Here is a 20568-nt window from a genome sequence, read left to right as displayed (position 1 = left end):
TTTGGAAGCCTTAGGAAAGATTTACAAGGAAAGAAAATGGGTCCCATATGAACTGAAGCCAAGAGACATTAAAAGGCGAAAAACCACCTGCGAAATTCCCTTATTTTGACAATCCCAAATGTCGAAAAATTATTTATGATCCCGGCTCAACATCGACGCCAAAGCGGAATATCCACGGAAAGAAGGCAATGCTCTGTATTTGGTGGGATCAGAAGGGTGTGCTGTACCATGAGCTGTTGAAAAGTGGTCAAACAGTCATAGAGGATCTCTACAGAGAACAAATGATCCGTTTGAGTCGAGCATTGCACGGAAAACGACGAGAATATGAAACGAGACAGCATAAAGTGATTTTGCTTCATAACAACGCTCGATCTCACGTCACAAAATCTGTCAAGGAAACGTTAAAAGCACTTCGCTGGGAAGTGTTACCCCATGCGGCTTATTCACTAGACAGTGCCCTTTCCGACTACCACTTGTTTCGGTCGATGGCACACATACACACTTGCTGACGAATGCTTCAATTCTTATGAAAACGTCGAAAAATGGATCTCTGACTGGATAGACTCCAAAGATGAATCATTCTTTCGCCGCGGAATTCGTTTGCTGACTGAAAGCTGAGAAAAAGTCATCGCTAACGATGGACAATACTTTGATTGATGTACTTTTTCATTTTGTTTCTTAAATAAAGCCATACATTTTGCAAGAAAACGGACTGGATTTTCCGATTGATGTAATAATGATTTATTTATGTATGGTTCATACATATTGCACATATGATGATTATAAAAGAAATGTTGAATACAAAATGATTTCTTATACCAAGTGCCAAGTAATAGCAATACTGTCGCAAATATGTCGCGTATTATTTTATTAAATTTTGGTTTAAACAGGTATGTGTGTGTGTGTCTATAAGTGTTTCTAATTTTTGTTCCTAATTTTAGTAGTTTTTCTTTTATCTTATATTTTAACCACTTTTGTACCATGCGCATTTGATTAAGTTTCTAAACTTTGGTGACGAAAACTCAACTTCTTAAACCATTAAATTTTTATTTGAAAAGTTTTTTTCTATCTCTTACATTTTTGATGGTACATATTCCGAAAGAAAAATACTGATTTTTTTTAAAGGGGTGTTTCGCCTTCTAAGAGTCCGATTGAGCACATACAAAAAATACCTTTAAAAATGTTCCTTATTTTGGTCTGGGTTACAATATATTTTAAGTTCATCCACCGGAGAAAAATACTTACCTCTGTTTCCTAATTCCTTGTTGGATTCAGCCAAGATTTAAAAGCATATACCAATTAGATTCACAAATTTTATAACAGTTGCAAAGCAAATTCGTTTGCTGTACGTAGTCATTGAAAATAAAACTTATAAAATTTACAATTCTGCAGTATTAATATTAAGTAATTACATTAAGTAATTGTTAATTAAAAGTTAGATACGTTAAATTATAAATAGCTGGTCTTTACGGGGTTAATTAGTCAGTTTTTTTTTATTTCGTGAATTAAGTCGGGACTTATTCTGTATATTTTACTATAAAATAATTTTCCCGTAATTTTTTATTTGATTGACTGATCTAGACAGTCAAATCTTGTAATTTTTAAATTGTACAAGTGAAGAACAATTCCGTTAATGTAGCTGAATTTTCTGTTAGGAGGAATAGAAATCAGATGGAAAACTCAGTTATGGGAATAAAAAGATTCTCGTAGAAGATACCGAGTCAGTCAATTGTTTTTAATTATCTTAATCGAGTTTTAACGCAGCTGAATATTTAAACGGTCATTTTTGTAGTTACATTTTTTCGGTTACGAATTTTGTGATTATGAAAGATCGTTGCTACTGTACATACATACGTGCTGATTTTGTTATAACATATTATTGCATAAACTGATGCAAATGATCGAATAAAAAAATTAACACTAATAATAGTAACATTTGACATTAATATAATGATAAATTTCTCAATATATAAGATCTCAGTTTCCGTATCTGTTTGGATATAAGGGATACGTCCGGCCATTGATACTTTTGCCTGACCTAATGCCTGACGAATTACTGTTTATCAAGAAATCGTTAGGTGCGATATAAGTTACGTTTCGCGAGCATATGCGATAGTCATCTCGTCAAGAACCGTTAAGGCTCATGCGGCGGTTACTGCGGCGGTACCGAAGTACAGCGCTCGGGTACTTAGCTCGGCTTTCCTAAGTGATGCGTTTCACGCTTGCTTTCTATACTCGCGGCCGCGAAGAACCGGCCTGGTCAGGAATGCCGCACGCGGTGATACAATCTGATTTAAATTTGACGCTATTTGCTCTTCTTACCTATGATTACCTAACGGCGGATAATTCGTTTCGCAACGCAGAGCCGACGGTCACGCAATCCTTCCCTCATCAGCGTTCACCACCGACCGAATCGCCGGGCCGCGCTCGCGAATCCATCTCTTTCTTTGAGCTTGTAACGACGATGTTCGAATAGAGATCGCCGCTTCGCTCGCGATTGCTGCGGGAAGAGCTATACAGCCGTCGTTAGACTATTAAGAAATAGAGAATGAAAGAGGGAGAGAGAGACAGAGAGCGGCGGCGATCGATTTTCATTTCCTTTAGCTGCGCTTTGATTATAATAAAATAATATCAAACATTTTTAGAGGATAGATCATTATAAGATACAAAAGGCTGATATGTGTGAATATAATCGTTTTGTTATAAAATATATAAAAATTTAATAAAGATGGTGAAACGAAAAATTTAGATTAAAATATATTAAAAAAAAGAAAAATATATATGGAAAATATATGGAAAAAAAGGAACACGATACATTTGGAAACAAAAATTTCTAGTAATAGACATATCTTAACTTCTTTATACAACAATATTATTTTCTTCGATTAGTCTTAAAATGCCAAAAACAAACTCAATCAATTATTAGATCCGTATAAATAAAATTTTCTAAAAAGCCTGATAAAAATGTAATCTTAATAAAATAAATATATGAAATAATAGACAATTATAATACAATAAGTTGCTGTGTTACAGTTTGTCTTATTGTAATTATCAGTTATAACATTACTTAATCGAGATTTATTAATCGAGATTTATTAATCTAGAGATACTGTCCATGTTGCGAAAACAACTATTGGAATTCAGGATCCAATCTTGATCTCTATTTAAGAATCAGGAAGGTGTGGAAGACCATATAAAAATAACAGAATGAGGATATCTTTTGATATACACTACCCATTATTACATGGATATAAACAAGGTGGAACGACAATTTCCATTTGGCATTTTGTTTTTGTAATATGAAGATGGAAATGTGCGTCATTATTTGCGATTTAAGGGAATATTTTTGTCTAAATATAAACACAATAACCACTAAAGAGGGCCAAATGTATGGCCAAGACATTTGTTATTTTATTATAATACAATGTTTACTAAATTTATATTTAGTTGTACAAAAAAATACACATTCACAACGTGTGTAAGTTCGAACAGCCATTATTGAATTTCTAGATTAATAAGATAAGTGAAGAATAATTCAATACTTAATAAAAATAAAATAATACAATGAGTTATTAGTTATTATTAACTTAATAACTTAGTAATAACTATTAATCATTTAATAATAAACTAATGTATTATAATTACATAGTTTTAATAGGTTAAGATCCTAATATAGATATATGATGGATCTAATTATTGCAATTTTATAAAAGTTTTCCTTATTCGATTCTTAACATACATGCTTTTATCGGTTATATTACGTCTTTAAAAAAAAATATTACCATACCTTTACTCAATTAAATCTTTGTACAATAAATGTATCTGAATTAAATTTATATTTGAAATTTAAAAGATAAATATTTTTGTACTTTCTTATATAAAAGCCGACAGATATTCAGCAAATAACTGGTGCGAATAAAGGTTTATATATCATTGTACTCGTATATATAAATATAATTATAAAAATACAGTTTGGCCTGACGAATATATTCAATATGTACATTCTATACATACACATTCAAAATAAAGATATTGTGGATCTAATTATTATAACTTTATAAAAGTCTTTTTTATTCAATTATCAACATACATTATTAAATATACCCACTCAGAACCATAACGTTGATTCGATGTTAATTTGACGTTGAAATGATCGGTAAAACGTTGAATCTACGTTAATTCAATCCTCATCAACGTCGAATCAACGTTGTCTAACTGGAATATCATATTCAAAATTGTGTTACATTTATTTTTACACATTAGATTACTTACATTAAATGTATATATATTAAATGAGTATACATTAAAGTAATGGGTGTACAAATTAGTTTGGTCCGTTTTCAAAAGTTATGAATGGTTCATAGTGACTGCCGATTTTGGCGGTTTCAGAAAGGTTAGACATCTGCCAATAATATTCAGTTTATATCGCTTTGAGTTTCATACAAAAACCTTGCTTTTTACAGTGTTGAAAATGTTGAATTTTGTGTTAATCAAGCAGCATTTGCGGGAGGTTTTAATTTTCTGCTTTAATTGAAAGAAAAGTGCAGCTGAACCCCATCGAATGCTTGTTGAAGTTTATAGTGACGTTGCTCCAACTGATAAATAATGTATACTCATTACTTTACATTAGATTCTTGTACAATATATAAGGCATATCCGATAAAATTTCCAGTCGAGATACTATGGCATTTTTTACTGATACTATTACCGATATAGCGATATAGGAAATGCGTTGAAGAAAAATACTTCGATATATAATATATTTTGAGGCGAATGTACGAAGTGTGAGACACTTTACACGGCTTATTGACGCACTGATTATTGAGTCGTTACGCTACTTAGAGGCTGTTTACCGCACTTTTTAACGAGTCAAACAGCGAGCACCGACTCATGAGCATTCGTATTACGGAAAACCGCGCTACAGTCTGCTAATTGATACGCAATGATACTCTTGGAGATATGAAGGTGTGTTACCAAATTCTTACTGTAAATAAAAGATGCACGGCTGGCTAGGGAGTACGAAATTCAATGAAAAATCGGGTGATGCGGGAAAAGAAAAATTTACCAAGTGATTCCCGCTGTAAGCGTTGCGCTCATACTTCTCATTTTAAATTGGAAAGCTAGGTACGTTGCAAATAATATATTAACAATTACGCATTATATTAATATATCGATAAAATATATCTGATCTAATTTTCATTTGTATATTGTTTTAATAAATATGTTTTAATAATATTGGTGATGCAATCGATTTACACATAAAATAATTCTTTTATACATTTCATACTGTCTAACAACTATGTCGATAACTCAGCTTCACATAATGCCGTTGTTCGCTTATATATCTACTGCGGGCATGATATCCGTTTATGATAACGCAAGATTATTATTTATATTATTATATTATTATTATTTATAAATTTATATATTTTATTATTATTTTTATTATTTATCATTTATTATATGCAAATGTACATTTTTATTATTTATTAATATTGTTGCTTTTGTTTTGCTTGTCTCATCTTTTTTATCTTGTATTTATTTAATAATCTTAACATCCCTGACATGAGACAAATTCCAAATAACTGGTAGAGGGCTGTAAATATAGACAAAAACTAATTACTCAAGTAAAGAACGACCCGAACAATAAATTTGTTGGTCAATAGTTGGCTGTTAAAGATATAACAATATTTTGTGCTACTTGGGGGGTACTGACTTCGGATTATTGTCCACGGGGAATAACGATTATCATCATGATGATAATGTTGGAAAGGATAAAGTAACTAAGTAAGCGCGCAGGAATGTATATGAAAATATAGAAAATATATTGTACAAAATTTATACATACGCTCTAATTAAAGAATTTGATCATTGTAATTATTTTATCGTGTGCATTCGTAAAGCAGAAATATCAGATTGTATTTATAATGTCTGTTAATAATACACATCTCATTAAAAACGTATATATTACAATACTTAAAACCTATTTCGGCTTTTTATATAACTATATTATTTATTTTCAATTGTACAATAACAAAATAATATCAGACTTACAGAGAATAATTCGTTATAAAATATCAAAGGCATACATATTGCATTTTGTTCAGACATGTAAAAAACGTAACGCTAATATGACCGCAGAATATATAAACCGCAGAATGATTTACAAAATTCCTTTCTAAACTAAATAAAATATAGCAACAATAGAGATGCGATTGGAAGCAAAAAAATTTCCAATATAATAGGTATATCTTAAATAATAAAATAACAAAAATATTTGATTCCTTATAAAATGTTTTACAATTTCATTTTACTATTTCTTAGTCAAAGTGCGTCTTCATGATGTATTTCCAAATGCTCTTGCATTATTTGCTACCATCATTTATTATTATTGTCATCATAAAGATCATTATCATAAGCTATAATCGTTGCGTTACTTCTCCACTTTACTGGCAGTCTTCTCATCGTATTGAACGGATGGCACCATGGGTGGTTTGAAGCCGTACTCCATCTTCGACTGCCTGAAACTATTAGGATACTGCGCCTCCGGTTGTCTAGTTCTCCTCGGACCACCGATAGTCGTCACCGGCGACTGCGTGACGCTCGTAGAGTACGAGGACGGTTTCACGGCGGGAGGAAGTTGTTTGGCTTGTGAGACGAATGCCTTGCGCGGCGGTAGCGGACCAATATACTCGTCCTTAACCGCCTTGTCCTTCTCCACCAGGTTATACACGATCTGCCGCCTAAAGCTCACTGATGGTATTGTATACGAGGACGCGGACGCGTGCGGTCGCAGCAGCACCGTGTGATGAGCACCGAATTTCTTTGGCACCATCATCAGCCGCACATTGCCGGACAGATGCGCCGCCGCGGGCACGTGATATTTGCCGTGGTCGAGCAGTCCGTGATCATACACGAGCGGGGACCTATCGTAGAGATTACCGTAGAGCTGCGTGGCATTTGATTGACCGGATTCAAACGCGACATTGCTATCGTATCCGGGATCAATGTTTTCGCCGCCAAAAATCGGTCTCTGTTGGTATTTGTATTTTATCTCGATTGGATCGTCCCGATCGGCGTCTGTGGGATACGGTCGAGGAGGTCGCGACAACCCGGCCAGCGATTTCTCCGCGACCTGCTCGATCGACGTCGACGTCACTTGCGTCGGTTGTTCGATCGGCGACCCCACCTGCGCCGGGTAAGTTACGGGAGACTTCAAGTGCAGCGGATACGGCGCTGGAGGCTGCAGAAGCAGCCGTTGCACCGTGTACGGTATTCTCTTCTCGAGCGTACGCTCAATGTGGATCGGGTAGAGTTGTGGCACACGGACCTGCTTCTCTACCAGTCGGTTGACCGGTATGTGCACGGGATACGGCTGTGGCACCGGCACCGGCACCGGTATCTGCACCTTCTTTTCGATCACCTTCTCTATCTCGACCGGGTGCGGCACGTGGACCGTCTTCTCAACGATCTTCTCGATCGGATAAGGTCGTGGAATCGGCACTAAGAATCCTGCATTTACCGGCGAACCGTTGGGGATAATTTTGAGGAGAAGTTGCGTAGGCTGCTCTTGAGGTCTACTCGTTTGCGTCTGTAAGTGGAACAAGTGCTGCTGATTGATCGATTGGTCCGCCGATGGTAGCTGCTGTTCCCGATATGATGCAGCTGTTGTTACGTATGGTCTCACGAACTCGCCCGTTGTTTCGTGTCTTGTGGGACTCTCGTGGAGTCTGGTGTGCAGAGCAGGGTCGTTGTCGTTACTGTTGATGGTATGATGTGCGTTGGATTGTTCATACAACGCGTCGTTGAATTGATTCGCGATCAACAGCACAGGTCTCGCTTCGTTATACTGTAGCGGCTGCGACTCGAGGCTGTCGACGGGTACTCGTTCGTGAGTACTTGAGGTGTATTTCGTGACCAAGGCTGAGGCCGTCGGTTTGCCAACGTCGTTCTCGAGAATATTGTACTCTTGGCGATGGAACTTCTGCGGGAGCGCGGAAGCTGCTTGCCCCTTAATGACGGACTTCTCGATGGCGGCGTCGTTTCCTGAAAACGGAAGCCGGCGTCAATATATTATCTGCCGCATTCCTCCGCACGCGGGTGAAAACCGGCAATTTGTGGTGGCGCCGATGCGTGCCGCGATTATGAGGCGCCGCGTTATTACTCGTATGCGGTGAGCATTAGGCCGACAATGCCGACTGTTAATTTAAATTTGCGTCACGCTGCTCATCAGTTGTTCTCGTAATTTGGCGAAAGTTAGCATTAAATACTCGAAACGCATTTTCAATAAGTAATCTCTTAACAATCGGTCTGACAGATCGGCAACAAATTTGATTAGGAGCTGTCGACAGATTCATCGATATTTATGCTCGCATTCATATTCTATCGACAGAATCTGCTGAAAGAATCTGCTGCCAGCAGATTGGCGGCAGAAAGTGAACAGGATTTGCAGTATATTTCATTTAATTGGGACGACAGATTCTGTTTAGTCTCTGTCGTCAGTCTGTCATCATACTTTGCTATCAGATCCTGTTGCATTACTGCTCTTTAGCAAGACTTTTGATAAAATCTACAGCAGATACTGTGCAAAATTTATTTTTGCAGGTTTTGCCATCTGAGTTAAAGTTAAGGTGTTAAATCAGGAATTGAGAAAATGAATAAAGAGCAGTTTCTACCGATTAACGAAAATTTCGTAAGTAGTTACAATACTAAAAAAAATAATCCAATAAAAATAATTAAATTTCAGGGTGACTTTTACTGAAGGACGACGATTTATAATCTCTAGTTGGTCGATAATCTAATCGATGATTTATTATCGCTATTTGTCTTGTGTTATATTTGCCCTGTCTTATGCAAAAATAGATCAAAATTATTCTTCTGGCTATTGTTGTATAGGTTATATAATTATATATATAATTGACGATTGATGTTAGAAAGTTCGCTTTCTATTCATCGATTATTTTAAGCGAAATTTGGCGAAAGTCACCATTGGAGTTACGCAAATTTTGTTACACAAGAAATAATTTCAAATTAAATTAAATGAAAATCGAATATGATTAACAATCTAATGTAAGGAGATTTGAATTCTAAAATTTAATTAACGGGAAAAGTTAACGAAATTGAAACGTAATTGTGTACTTGCTTTTTTAACCATGAAGTAGCTGACTATATAATGTAAGTAATCTATCTCTGGTTAGGAGATTAAATATTATAAATCAGACGAGCACAATCAATAATAATATTGAATAAACTTCATGGATCACTTTCTGAAATTAAATTTTGAGAGCTTGTTTTAAAAACAAAATATTAAAAAAGCAAAATTTTACTGAAAGAATCAGGGCAGTTAGTTTGTCATATACAGTCCTGAAATTGAATTTGTTTAATTCAATCACTGTTCATACTAGCTAGATTGCTGACTTTCCTTTAACATGTCCCAAGTGGAGGAAATATAAAACATTATATTATTTTGAGTTTACTCATATATTAGGTACAAATGAATAATCCAATTTTTTCAGCTACATTCAAGGTTTATTTTAAAAGAAAGTAAATTAAATTGTTCAATCAAAGTATTCGCCGTTGTTTTCTATAACTTTAAGCCATCTTTCAGGCAGCTGATGAATTCCATCTCGGAAAAATGTTACGTCTTTGGACACGATAAAGTCGTCAAGCCATTTTCGGATCTCATCCACTGATTGGAAGTGCGTATCGGACAAGGCGTGTGCATCGACCGGAACAAGTGATAATCGGATGGAGCAATGTCTGGTGAATACACCAGGTGCTGTAAGACGTCCCAGCCAAGACTCATTATGGTGTCTTTTGTATTGGAAGCAATGTGTGGCCTGGCGTTGTCATGCAACAATTTCACTGGACGTTCTCCTTTGCCAGTATACGGGCGTTTTTGTTCCAATTCTTGACTCAAGCAGATTAACTGACGTTGGTAGCAGTCCGCAGTAACTGTTTCACCCGGTTCCAACAACTCATAATAAAGCACGCCCTTAATATCCCACTAAATGCAGAGAAGAACCTTCTTTCCGAAGCGATTGGGTTTTGCGACCGATTTTGATGATCCGCCGGGATTTACCCATGACTTTCTGCATTTCGGATTGTCATAGAGTATCCATTTCTCATCGCCCGTAACGATTTTCCACAAGAAAGACTTTCGACGCTGCTTATTGAGAAGAGAAAGACACGCTGTCACTCGTTGATTTTTGTTGATTTCAGTGAGTTCATGCGGAACCCATTTTCCTTCTTTCTGGATCTTTCCCATCTTATTTGGAAATCGTTTGCTGCGTTACTCCCAACTGTTCTGCAAGCTCTTTTTGTGTTTGTGCCGAATTCTCAGCGAGCAGTTGTTCCAAATCATCATTGTCGCACTTCGGAGGGCCTCCAGGGCGTTGTTTGTCGATTAGACTGAAATTACCGCTTTTAAACCGCTTAAGCCAAAATGCGCACACATCGTACGATACAACACCTTCGCCGAGAAAAGAACAAATCGATTCGCACGCTCTTGCAGCATTTTTTCCTTGTTGGAATTCGTAAAGAATGCAATGTCGGATATGCACCTTATCTGTTGTCATTTTTGACTGTACTGAACTGAATTTTGAAGGTTATGTTGGGCCTTTCGCCAAACTATATGTTCTTTTCAACAGCTATATGTCAACATTGCATAATCACAAAAGAGCGGGAAAATCTATTCAATTTAAAATTGATTTCATAACTGCTTAAAATAATTTGGATTATTCATTTGTACACCTAATATATAAAATACATCGATAGTTATTACTAAAATTATACATACACATACAATATAGAATATATAATAATATAAGTTTAATATTATTAAACATTTGATAATATCAAACAAATAGTACACATGTTGTTACACAATAAACATCCAAGATAGAAGAAAAAATAAAAAAAGTGTAAAAGACCGGAGTATTTATAGTTTTAAAGCTTATGTTCCTATACCGCGGAATTTTTCGTTCCTTTCTCATTTACCTTTTCTCAAAATTTTGTCACCTTGATTTTTCGTTTAGTTATTGATTGCCTCAACAAAACGGAAGCATTTTAGAAATATATTCGATCAATATTATTTTATAGGTATATTTTTTATTTCTAGATCTAATCCGTAGGAATTTTTAACCCGAGTTCTGATGTCAGTATTCAAAATGGCTACGAAGAAGAAACAATAGCTTTAATGAAATGAAATATATGACGTACTATTTTTCTAATTAAAATTGATATGAACACACACATACAGATAATATATATATGAACACTCAGAATGATATGATACAACCCTTGCTATCATCCCATTGTTTAAAGTCAGCAGATTGGCTAGTATGCAGGATTCAACTGTGTGAACTTAACTCTAGTTGCTTTAACGAAATCTGTTTTCTTATACTATACCTCGATAAGTATCATAATTCAATTGTGATTCCGAGTGTTCGTCCTGCTCGTATGGTTGTCTCGATCTCGGTGCATTTCCAATGCTGTTCGTCTCAATGACTCCGAGATGTGTGGTCTGCTGAATGTACTCTACAGGATAATGAATCTCGTGCACCGGTGCGGTGTGATACAACTCCACGGACTTTTGAATCTCGACGGAATTATCCGGTGCCCTCTGCGTGACGGCCTCGATCGTTCTTTTCCCTTCTGCGTATTGAACATTCTCGTCTTTATACTTGATGTCCGAGTGGTTTCCTTTGTTCTCGGCGAACCCTTCACTCGATGGACGCTGCTGCAGATCGTCCCGGAAATAGTCTTTCGTTTCTGTCGCGGCCGAAAGCTCGCTGTCATCCACTAAATCGGTTTTGACGTCATTCACTAGGGTGATACCGACCTGTAGAGGATTCAGCATAAGTGAAGAGGTCATTATACTGTTGGAAGTCGTTACCTTCGAACTCCTAACATTGGTTTCCGAGACTGAGGCGATATCTTCCAGCGGTCTCAACGATTCTGAAGAGCTGTCCTCGTCCATGTAATCAATAATCGCGTCTTGCTCTTCTGGCATGGGTAAGTCAGGTACCACGATGGGGCCCGAGAACTTAGTTAGCTGTATTGAGGGCCTGATTTCTACGGACGTTGTCGTTGAGACGCTCTCTGGCTCTTCAGTAGGTACCACAGCTTTCTTCAGGGTATCCTCAGTTGCATTGTGCGTTCGAGACGATCGTCCTTGCGGTTTGGGAAGATGCTCGGGTATGACGTCATTCTCGAAGACTGGACCGTTCATCGCGCTGGACGAACTCTCTGTCGAGCTTCTGAAGCGAGAATTTTCATCGAGACTCTTTATGGATAAGTCGAATCCAATTGTTTTCTCAGATTCATCAGATGGCGAAGTGTCAAACAACTCGTTTTCCTGCTTCGAAGTGAGTACCGATGGTTTCCGGGTCGTCGATGTATAGATCTTCCTTTGATTATCCTCTTGATTGAAGGGTGGCACGCCTCTTGATTGAAGGGTGCTGCTGATTGACTTCCGGAAACTCACGTATTCGTCATTTTGTTGGCCGTCGTTGATCTTCACAAGGACGCGCCCGGTTGTCTGTTCACCCGCCGGGCCTTGACGAACTCTCTGTCCGAAAGCGCCTGCGCTTTCTACGAGGAGCACATCCTCGGGTATCGCATATCCGGACTCGCCTCCGGGACTCTCTCGAAACGGGTATCTGTCGGCCGTCTCGGTGAGCGGCGTCGAGTAAGCCGATTCTGCCAACGAGGCAGAATCGATCGTGGAAACGCTATTCGATCTGCTCGCGCTCTCCGCGCGAGTCACTGGTCTACTTAATCCAGCGGCATCATTAGAATGGTCCTCGGTGCCGATCTGCCTAGAACCTCGCTCCTCTGGACTGAGCGTCACGTAAGGTTGTACTATCTGCTTTACTGGCGAATCACGGAACTCCGTGTAACCAATAGCCTGGAAAATTCATACGATGTATCACCGTACAGAAAAAATTCGCTTATCCAACAATTTGTGAGACATTTGCTAGACAAAATTGAATGTTTGAACTTAACAGATTTGCTCGTGCGGCAAAAAAATTAAGTATGAAAGCGATTGCCAATCTATTCATGAAATAAATCCATTTTTGCAGATATCATCTTATTTATTGCAGCAAATCATTTGGTATTTTTAATTAATTTAAGCTTACAAAACATTTATCAATTTTATCAAGTGAAAAAGAAAAAATATGTTGTATTTGTTCAATAAAGAATTACTTTTGTGCGTTTTATAAAAAAGTGATTTAATTTTGTTGCAGTTACATTAGTATGTATACTTTTCCCATATTTTTATTCCGACATTTATATAATATTGTGAAACGTATTATACAATATTGATACATGAGACAATTTACAATTGTTATTTATTATCTATCAATGTCCGGATGTCCTTTCGTACAAGGTGTATAAAAAGTACCGGGACGGCGAAATATCTCGAAAACTAAGCATTTCAGAAAAAAATGTTTCGGACAAAAATTGTATGGTTTTAAAGGGGACATAAAACAACTATATCGTTTTTTTTTCAAATGGCGCTATTTTCGAGATATTCACTGATCATTATTTTTCTTAAATGGAAACCTCAATATTTTATTATATCATCTTTTTCTACCAATTAATTTTAATAATTTTTATCTAAAACATTTTTTTATTTGCCTAATATTTTTTAGATATTTAAGAAAAACTTGATAATATTTTTAATATTCAACTTACGATATTTCGCTAATTATTTGTCGGAAGAAAAAGTGGACTTTTTTACTCTATTTAGTCTCAAGAATATAGTGTTACAAAAGCGCCTTGATTTTTCTTGATTTAATAGTTTTGACATTTTCAGAAGTCGATAAGTTATTTCCAAGATATTTCGCCGTCCTGATACTTTTTATATATCCTGTATAGTAGAAATCTTTTCGTTTGTTTAGAAGAGGCATAGGATGAACTTAACGATGTTATGGGATCGTATTCAATTTATATGAGACATAGGAATAGCCATTATAGCGAAATTGCAGTTTTAATTAACTTCTATTGATAGAATAACTAATTATTATCTACAATTTTAATTAATAATTTTTTGTATGTGTACATTTTTTATATTTTTCTTATATACAACTTAAACATTTTTTTTATATACAAACTTATCTTCTGGTATCAGGATATGTTACAATACAGCATGATTATATTTTGATTATCACAGAAAATGTACAGATATAGAAACACAGAGAAAGGTTATCTCTGTTATCTTTATTCTTATTAGAGATAGAATTTATATGATATATTCGAAAAAATTTGAAGTTGAAGTTTGAAGCTTGAAATAATTTTAACTTCGAAAATTTGAGTCTTTGAATTTTATTCAAAAATTCGAAATGTCGAATTTCTGAAAAGAACTAATTTTCAGAAGTGCAACAAGATGCTGTGCAATTTTTATTGTTCGAATTTTTGAATGTTGGAATATTCACACATTTTAAATTTTATTATTTGAATATAATATTTTGAAGTTTCAGAAATTTTAGTTTCAGAGGTTTTGAAGCTTCGGTGTGTATCAGAGCTTTAAATATGACTTATAGTTTTAATTGTAACAACAAAATTCTGAAAAGTGTACCGACATCTGCGCCCGGTTTTTGCCTGTTTATTACACTAAGGTTCATTGGTGATCCTAACAGTGATATTGAAAAGTCAGATGGTAATTACCGATAACTCCCATAGTACAAATAACGTAAATCAGTCATGAGAGAATTATATTTTATCGTCCACGACGCGCTCCGCATCCGTGCTAAAATGCACTTCCTTTTGTTTCTTTTTGCGCTTCTAATTATCGCGCTTGACGTCGCTCTTGGAAAAGGATGTTTTAAACACTCGTTGAACAAGCGTTCTTTCTTTTTCCGTCCCGCCTAACTTACTTACTCAATTTCTTTCAGCTCTTCCTGCGATATCTTCGCGTTTATATCCACCGACTTGACAAGAAAACGAAACACTTGATCGCTTCCGAGCGTTACGGATTTCCAAACGGAGCAAATCGTGGTGACCCAGAAGATTTTGCAGAGGAAGAAGAGCGCCGACAGATGGACAAACGCGTCGTTCTGATTACTCCGAGATAACAGTATCGTCATATTTCTGCGAGTGAAAAGTCAGCTAGCGAAATCTGCCGGCGCGTTCTACTTTGTAAACAAATTCGCTCCACCATGAGTTTCGTCCAAGATGATCGTCTCGAGAGATTCAAAAAGTTCAGTTATGTGTCGTCGCTTCCCGATGGAAAGTTTAATAAATTTGCTGAACAAGCATGTACCTTTACTAGGAGGGATTTTTTGCAAAGTTCTCGCGGGAGATCAGTCCTCGAAGTTCTCCAAGAGAAGTGCTCGCTACATGAAACTCGCGCAGACACACCCATTAAAAAGAATTCGTGACATTCCATCGCTTCCCTTCGCAATCTCGAACGGCGTCGGTGGCGGCCTTTTCTGCTTCTCCGCGGGAAGATCGGCACAGCGGCAGCAGCGGAAGGCTCAAAATAACGCATCTGGCCGATCTGACTGTACTCGAGATGAGAGAAAGGTGCAGTTACGGTACCGACGCCGATCTCCCTTTCTCCCGTGCTGTCTGAGCAGGAGAAGAAAGGAGAAACGGGAAAGATGCGCCGCATTCTTGCACCGCATTCACGCAAAAGAAAAACTAGTGAGAGTCGCGTAAATCCCGACGGTCCAGCGAGAACGAAGAGGACCGTCCGAAGAGACGCATGGGCTACGTCCTCGAGACTCACTGATCAATCCTTTACTTTCTTTTCGTGTCTTTGACTTCTTGCTCTTCTTATTCTTCTTCTCTTTCTCAACGGAACTAGACCGCGTTCCCGAGCTTATCTATTAAATGTAGAGTGAAATTGAATAAGAGATAAAATTTCGCCATATTCTTTCGGTTTGAAAAATCTCATCAGCGAAATCCTTTAACTTCTTCAGGTACACTGACACGTATGTTTATATGTGCATTTATACATGTCCATTTTTTATTTAAATATTGTTGATCAAAATATAACAAAATATAACAAAACATTATTGTAAATTAATATTCATCTCACAATATTCTTCGATGAAGAGAAAGGAAAAAAGAAGTCTCGTCACATGTAATCGACAGATTTATGTCGCTGAAAAATTAGATCATTTCCTGACGACTTTAATAAATTCCTGCTTGAAACGGTTGAACTTCTTCGAATAAATAATTTCTCACGAATAACCTCATTAGGTTTTTACTTTCGGTTATGGAGAATAATATTATCATTTCTTTTTCGCTATTTATCCAAATATTTGAATTTCTTTCACGTATTTACCGATGTGGACGATATTTCTTATATCACAAAAAGCGAGACGTGTCCGCGCGCGTCTCAGACCTTTGTCACGGTGGATGGACGTGTAAATATTACGAGTAAATCAAGACGTAACCGCGACCACCGTGTGGAAAAACTTATACAACGCGTGTAAGAGGAAAACGGTACATCAGAAGCAATCACGACGGAACAGCGTTAACTCGCGCCGAATCCTGCGTTCGATTACACACTTCGCCGCTTAATCAATTCGTTTCTCGCAAATTCGCGTGACGTTGTGTAATATATGTGTGTGCGTGCGTGTGTGTTTGTTTGTTTGTCGCGCGTGTTCATGTGCGGCAGTGCCTTCCATCGGAACATTCTCGCCGGAGGAACGAATTTATGTCCGTGTGTGGCCACTTTCACTGGCGAGTTTCCTTTTAACGCCAAGAAGAAAACACACGCCCGTCGGCGCTCTGCCGCTCTGTCGTCGCGTTTTACCTTGTCCGTGGCAACGAACGCCCCTTGGTATTCAGTCTCGGTATCTGTATAATAGTTCGGCGTCCAATTTCACTCGAGTTCGCTCGAACTAATGCACGCGAATTAACCCGCCCGCTCACGTAACTTGCGTTTATATGCACGGAATCGCGCATTTTCACCGTTTAATCCGTAAATGACACTGAACGTCGTTATTTCGCGTGAGAAGATAAGCGAAATTGAACAACTTCCATGTTTCCGCGAGAGATCAATCGTTAGCTGGCCAAAGACCACTTCCAGTGAAATCTGCCAACATAATGCTTCTCCATTCTGCTATATTGATTCTTCGGTGAGCGTTTATGGCTGACTTTACTTTAAAAGAAACAAAAGGAGAAAACCACAGCAATTTTATAATGAGCGAAGCGCGTGCAAAAGATTTCAGATGAGTTATTTGACCCGGTGCCGATGCATTTCTGGTAGTAAAAGTAAATGAAAGTTCAACGTGAGAACGTGCGAAAATGTCCAGTGTATGCAAATGAAAGCGCACGGGGAGATATTCCTGATTGTCTTGATTACCAATTTCCTATCGAAGTAAATCTTAAAAGAACGACGAAAATTTAACGCAAGAACGCGTAAGAAAGTTCGACGCGTACGAAAGAGTGCGCACGAGGATAATTTTACATTTCTCGACTATGTTGATTCTTCAATTTCCGGAATTAAATTCCAAAGTTGCGATATCGGTCTGAATTATCGCCAACGTGCGATTCGTGAGTGAAATAACATGAATGACACAAATCATCCGCGTGTCTCCTCACGAAGAGACGACACATTGTAATGCCTCGGGGAAGACATTCCTGAAATACGACGGGAATCGCGACCGACGATGCTTCGTGCTCTACGATACAGATTTTACGATCGCGAACTGCTCGTGAGTGAAAATGTTCTCTTTCTCTTTCTGTTTTACGGGACTATACGACATTCACCCGGTCTACACCAGCTCCCAGCTGTAATTCATCTCGAGCCTGTCGCGCCTATACGTAAAGTAGCACTTGAATGACGTGCCGCAAGTAGATCGAGGTTAAAGATTTCTATGCCCCAAGGTTAAGGATGTTTGCCGATTCGTCTAAGTTCTAGGGCCTTTTAGTAATCACATGTCAGAGCGAAGGAAGAAAAAAAGAGAAAGAAACTTTTGGACCGTGCGTTCAAATCATCTGCGAAGTTACTTTCTCCACTCTACATCAGCGAGCGAAGCTTCCGCTCGTAAAAATTTGCCGCTGATGACCTGTATGCATATATTTGCGTATAATTGTCGTATAATTAATATTCGTCTAACTAAATTTCCGCACGAGGCAACGCAAAATAATATTTCTCGAGTTTACCTTCTTGTCGCTGAAATCTGCGATGCTGGATTCCAAGGACGCTGTTACGATTATCGTCCACGTAACAAGAGCAACCTGTAAAGCAGAAGAACGATATATCTCGCAGTCAAAATAATAATAACAATAATTGTATAATAATGTACAAATGCATAATAATGTATATGAATATGATGATAATGATAACACAAAAGTTATAAAGCAAAATCTTGCCGGGTAATATAAAGATAATATATCCGTTACCTATATATATTTGAATAATAATAAAAAATATAAAAAAATATGAAACTACCTGTGTCATACATGAAAATATCTCTACTGAAAAATTTTGCTTTCATTGTTGAATTTATTTATACATGATGACCTAAAAAGCATTTGTTATTTTTCTTGTAGATATAATATATCTCAAAAAGTTTTTTTTGCAGATTTTGTATTATTTCCTCGGAAATTTAAAATAGTAATTGTCTTTTGAGCCTTCTGCGTTTCAGAAAGCTGCGTGAATCAATGTGTGATTGATTAATATGATAAACGAAAAAACGGAAGGAAACATGAAAAGTCAAACATCACTCACAGCGTAAAGTCGCATATCTTCTGCCGTTAACGCATTAATAAGCAAGAGCGTTGTGAGAACGCCAGGAATCCTCTTCCGTGTTATTCGGTCGACGGATTTTTGCTCTTCTTGATTCACTGGGATCTATGTCCTCGATGACCGGCGTGCTTCTAGACCTGCGATGCGCCCACTTCGCAGCGAAACAGTGTACTACTTTGTGCCGGCGCGATACACTTGACTTAAGCCAAAGCTCCAGTTATCCCCACACCGGTAGTACGAGAAGCCGGCTGCTATAGCAGCCATCTACAAAATCCCGTCAGCATCCACGATATATACCTGAACGTGCGCCTTGCGTTGCTTACTCGACGACGGTCAGAGGCAACGAGAGAGGGACCAGGAAACCAGGAGGAGAGGACGAGAGAGGAAGCGGCGAAAACAGCCGTGGAGGGTGAATAACTTGGAGTGGGAGACAATCAATGGTACTCTTGCGATATCAGTACTGATGGCTGTACGATGCAGTGCGTTTCGCCGTAGTGCAAAGCGTAGAAGCATCGATGGTTGAGGTATTTTATATAGCTGCGAACGAAGAGGAGAAAATTGTAAAAATAGGAAGAACCGATCTAGGGAAAAAGTAATGTCGAAGCGCCATTTTTATTCCTGCATTAATCATGATGAACACTTCGTTTGCACGAATTCCTATTGTCTTACGGTCATCAGTAGTGCACGAGGCCGTGAAAGTGACATTGGCCGCTTGAAGAAGGGGTTTTAATGACTCTTCGATTTTCCTCTCTTTCATTCTCGAACGTTATGCGCGCCGTTATACTTACGGCGTTCGATTTCACTGAATTAAATTGATCTTTCAATAGGTCCGGTAAAAAAATGAAAGATCGGCCGACACGTTACTTGTGTCGGAAAAGATTTATGAAGAGGAAACTTACGCGAGGATTGTCTTGTTATGGAGAATCGTACATATACGTATCTTTCGGATATTCTTGAAGTTTCCTTGGGATCAACAACGCTCAGTATGCAACTTTAGGAATTTACGAGGGTAGGGTGAAAAATTTCTGGTTTGAATAGAATGATATAATTTTTTTAATTGATTTTCATTTATTTTTTAACATAATCGCCATTTAGCTCGATACACTTTTTTGCAACGATGCTCTAAAGTTATTCCAAACTGATAGGCCGATTTGTCAAAATTCTCAAAATAGTCATTTACAACGTCGTTGACTTCATTGTCGTTCGCAAATCATTTTCCACCGAGCTATTTTTTGAGGTTAGGAAAGAGATAGAATTCACTTGAGGTTAAATATGGCAAATATGGTAGGTGGGCAAACAATTTGAACTTTAATTCATTGATTTTAGCCATCGTAACAACTGATGGGCTTGGTGCATTGTTATGATGAAACAGCACTTTCTTTTTCGCCAAATGGCTTTTTCTTGATCTTCATTGTTCAAATGTTGCAACAAGTTCGCATAATACTCGCCATTAATTGTTTTTCCCTTTTAAAGATAGTCAATGAAGAATATTCTACGCGCATTCTAAAAAAACAGTTGCCATAATCTTACCAGTCGATGAAATTTTCTTTGCCTTCTTTGAAATTGGTTCGCCTTTCGTGGTCCATTGTTTTGCCTGTTGTTTGGTCTCAGGAGTATGATGGTGAACCCAAGTCTTATCAACGGTTATGAATCGACGTAAAAATTCAGTTAGATTGCGCTTATAGAGTCAAACAATCGTTTGAAACACCTTTTCCATATTGTTTTTGCTCAGGTGTGAGCAAACGCGGCACTCGTTTAGCGCATAGCTTTGTCATATTCAGATGTTAATGTAAAATATTGCGCACACGTTCCGTTGATATGCCAAAAATCTCCGCTATGTTACTCATTTTCATCCT

The 20568-nt window shown here is 37.5% G+C and overlaps 1 protein-coding gene across 2 annotated transcripts; it reads right to left on the bottom strand.

Annotated features, from left to right (window-relative positions):
* Positions 1-6268: 6268 nt before the first annotated feature.
* Positions 6269-18954, bottom strand: LOC105184779 (uncharacterized). 2 transcript variants are annotated; one of them, XM_025306683.1, is made up of 5 exons: positions 18695-18954; positions 18127-18201; positions 11897-12910; positions 11410-11842; positions 6270-8046 (listed from the first exon to the last, which is right to left on the bottom strand). In XM_025306683.1, exons 1-5 carry the CDS (start codon positions 18707-18709, stop codon positions 6434-6436), a joined length of 3150 nt encoding a protein of 1049 aa, XP_025162468.1. In that variant the 5' UTR covers positions 18710-18954; the 3' UTR covers positions 6270-6433. The 2 variants fall into 2 exon arrangements, with proteins under 2 accessions (XP_025162469.1, XP_025162468.1); XM_025306684.1 differs by having other exon boundaries at positions 6269-8046; positions 11410-12910; positions 18695-18801.
* Positions 18955-20568: the final 1614 nt, after the last annotated feature.

Source organism: Harpegnathos saltator, unplaced genomic scaffold (assembly GCF_003227715.2).
Source record: "Harpegnathos saltator strain DR-91 unplaced genomic scaffold, Hsal_v8.6 scaffold796, whole genome shotgun sequence".
NCBI lineage: Eukaryota > Metazoa > Arthropoda > Insecta > Hymenoptera > Formicidae > Harpegnathos > Harpegnathos saltator.
Note: the sequence above shows the minus strand (reverse complement) of the source record. Positions and strands in the feature narration are given on the sequence as shown.

Excerpts from the sequence above, each read along its gene's own strand:
- LOC105184779 (XM_025306684.1), bottom strand. Across the intron at positions 12,911-18,126 it reads CAGATTTCAGCGACAAGAAG|GCTATTGGTTACACGGAGTT; the intron begins GTAAACTCGAGA and ends TGAATTTTCCAG. Across the intron at positions 8,047-11,409 it reads GAATTATGATACTTATCGAG|GAAACGACGCCGCCATCGAG; the intron begins GTATAGTATAAG and ends TTCCGTTTTCAG.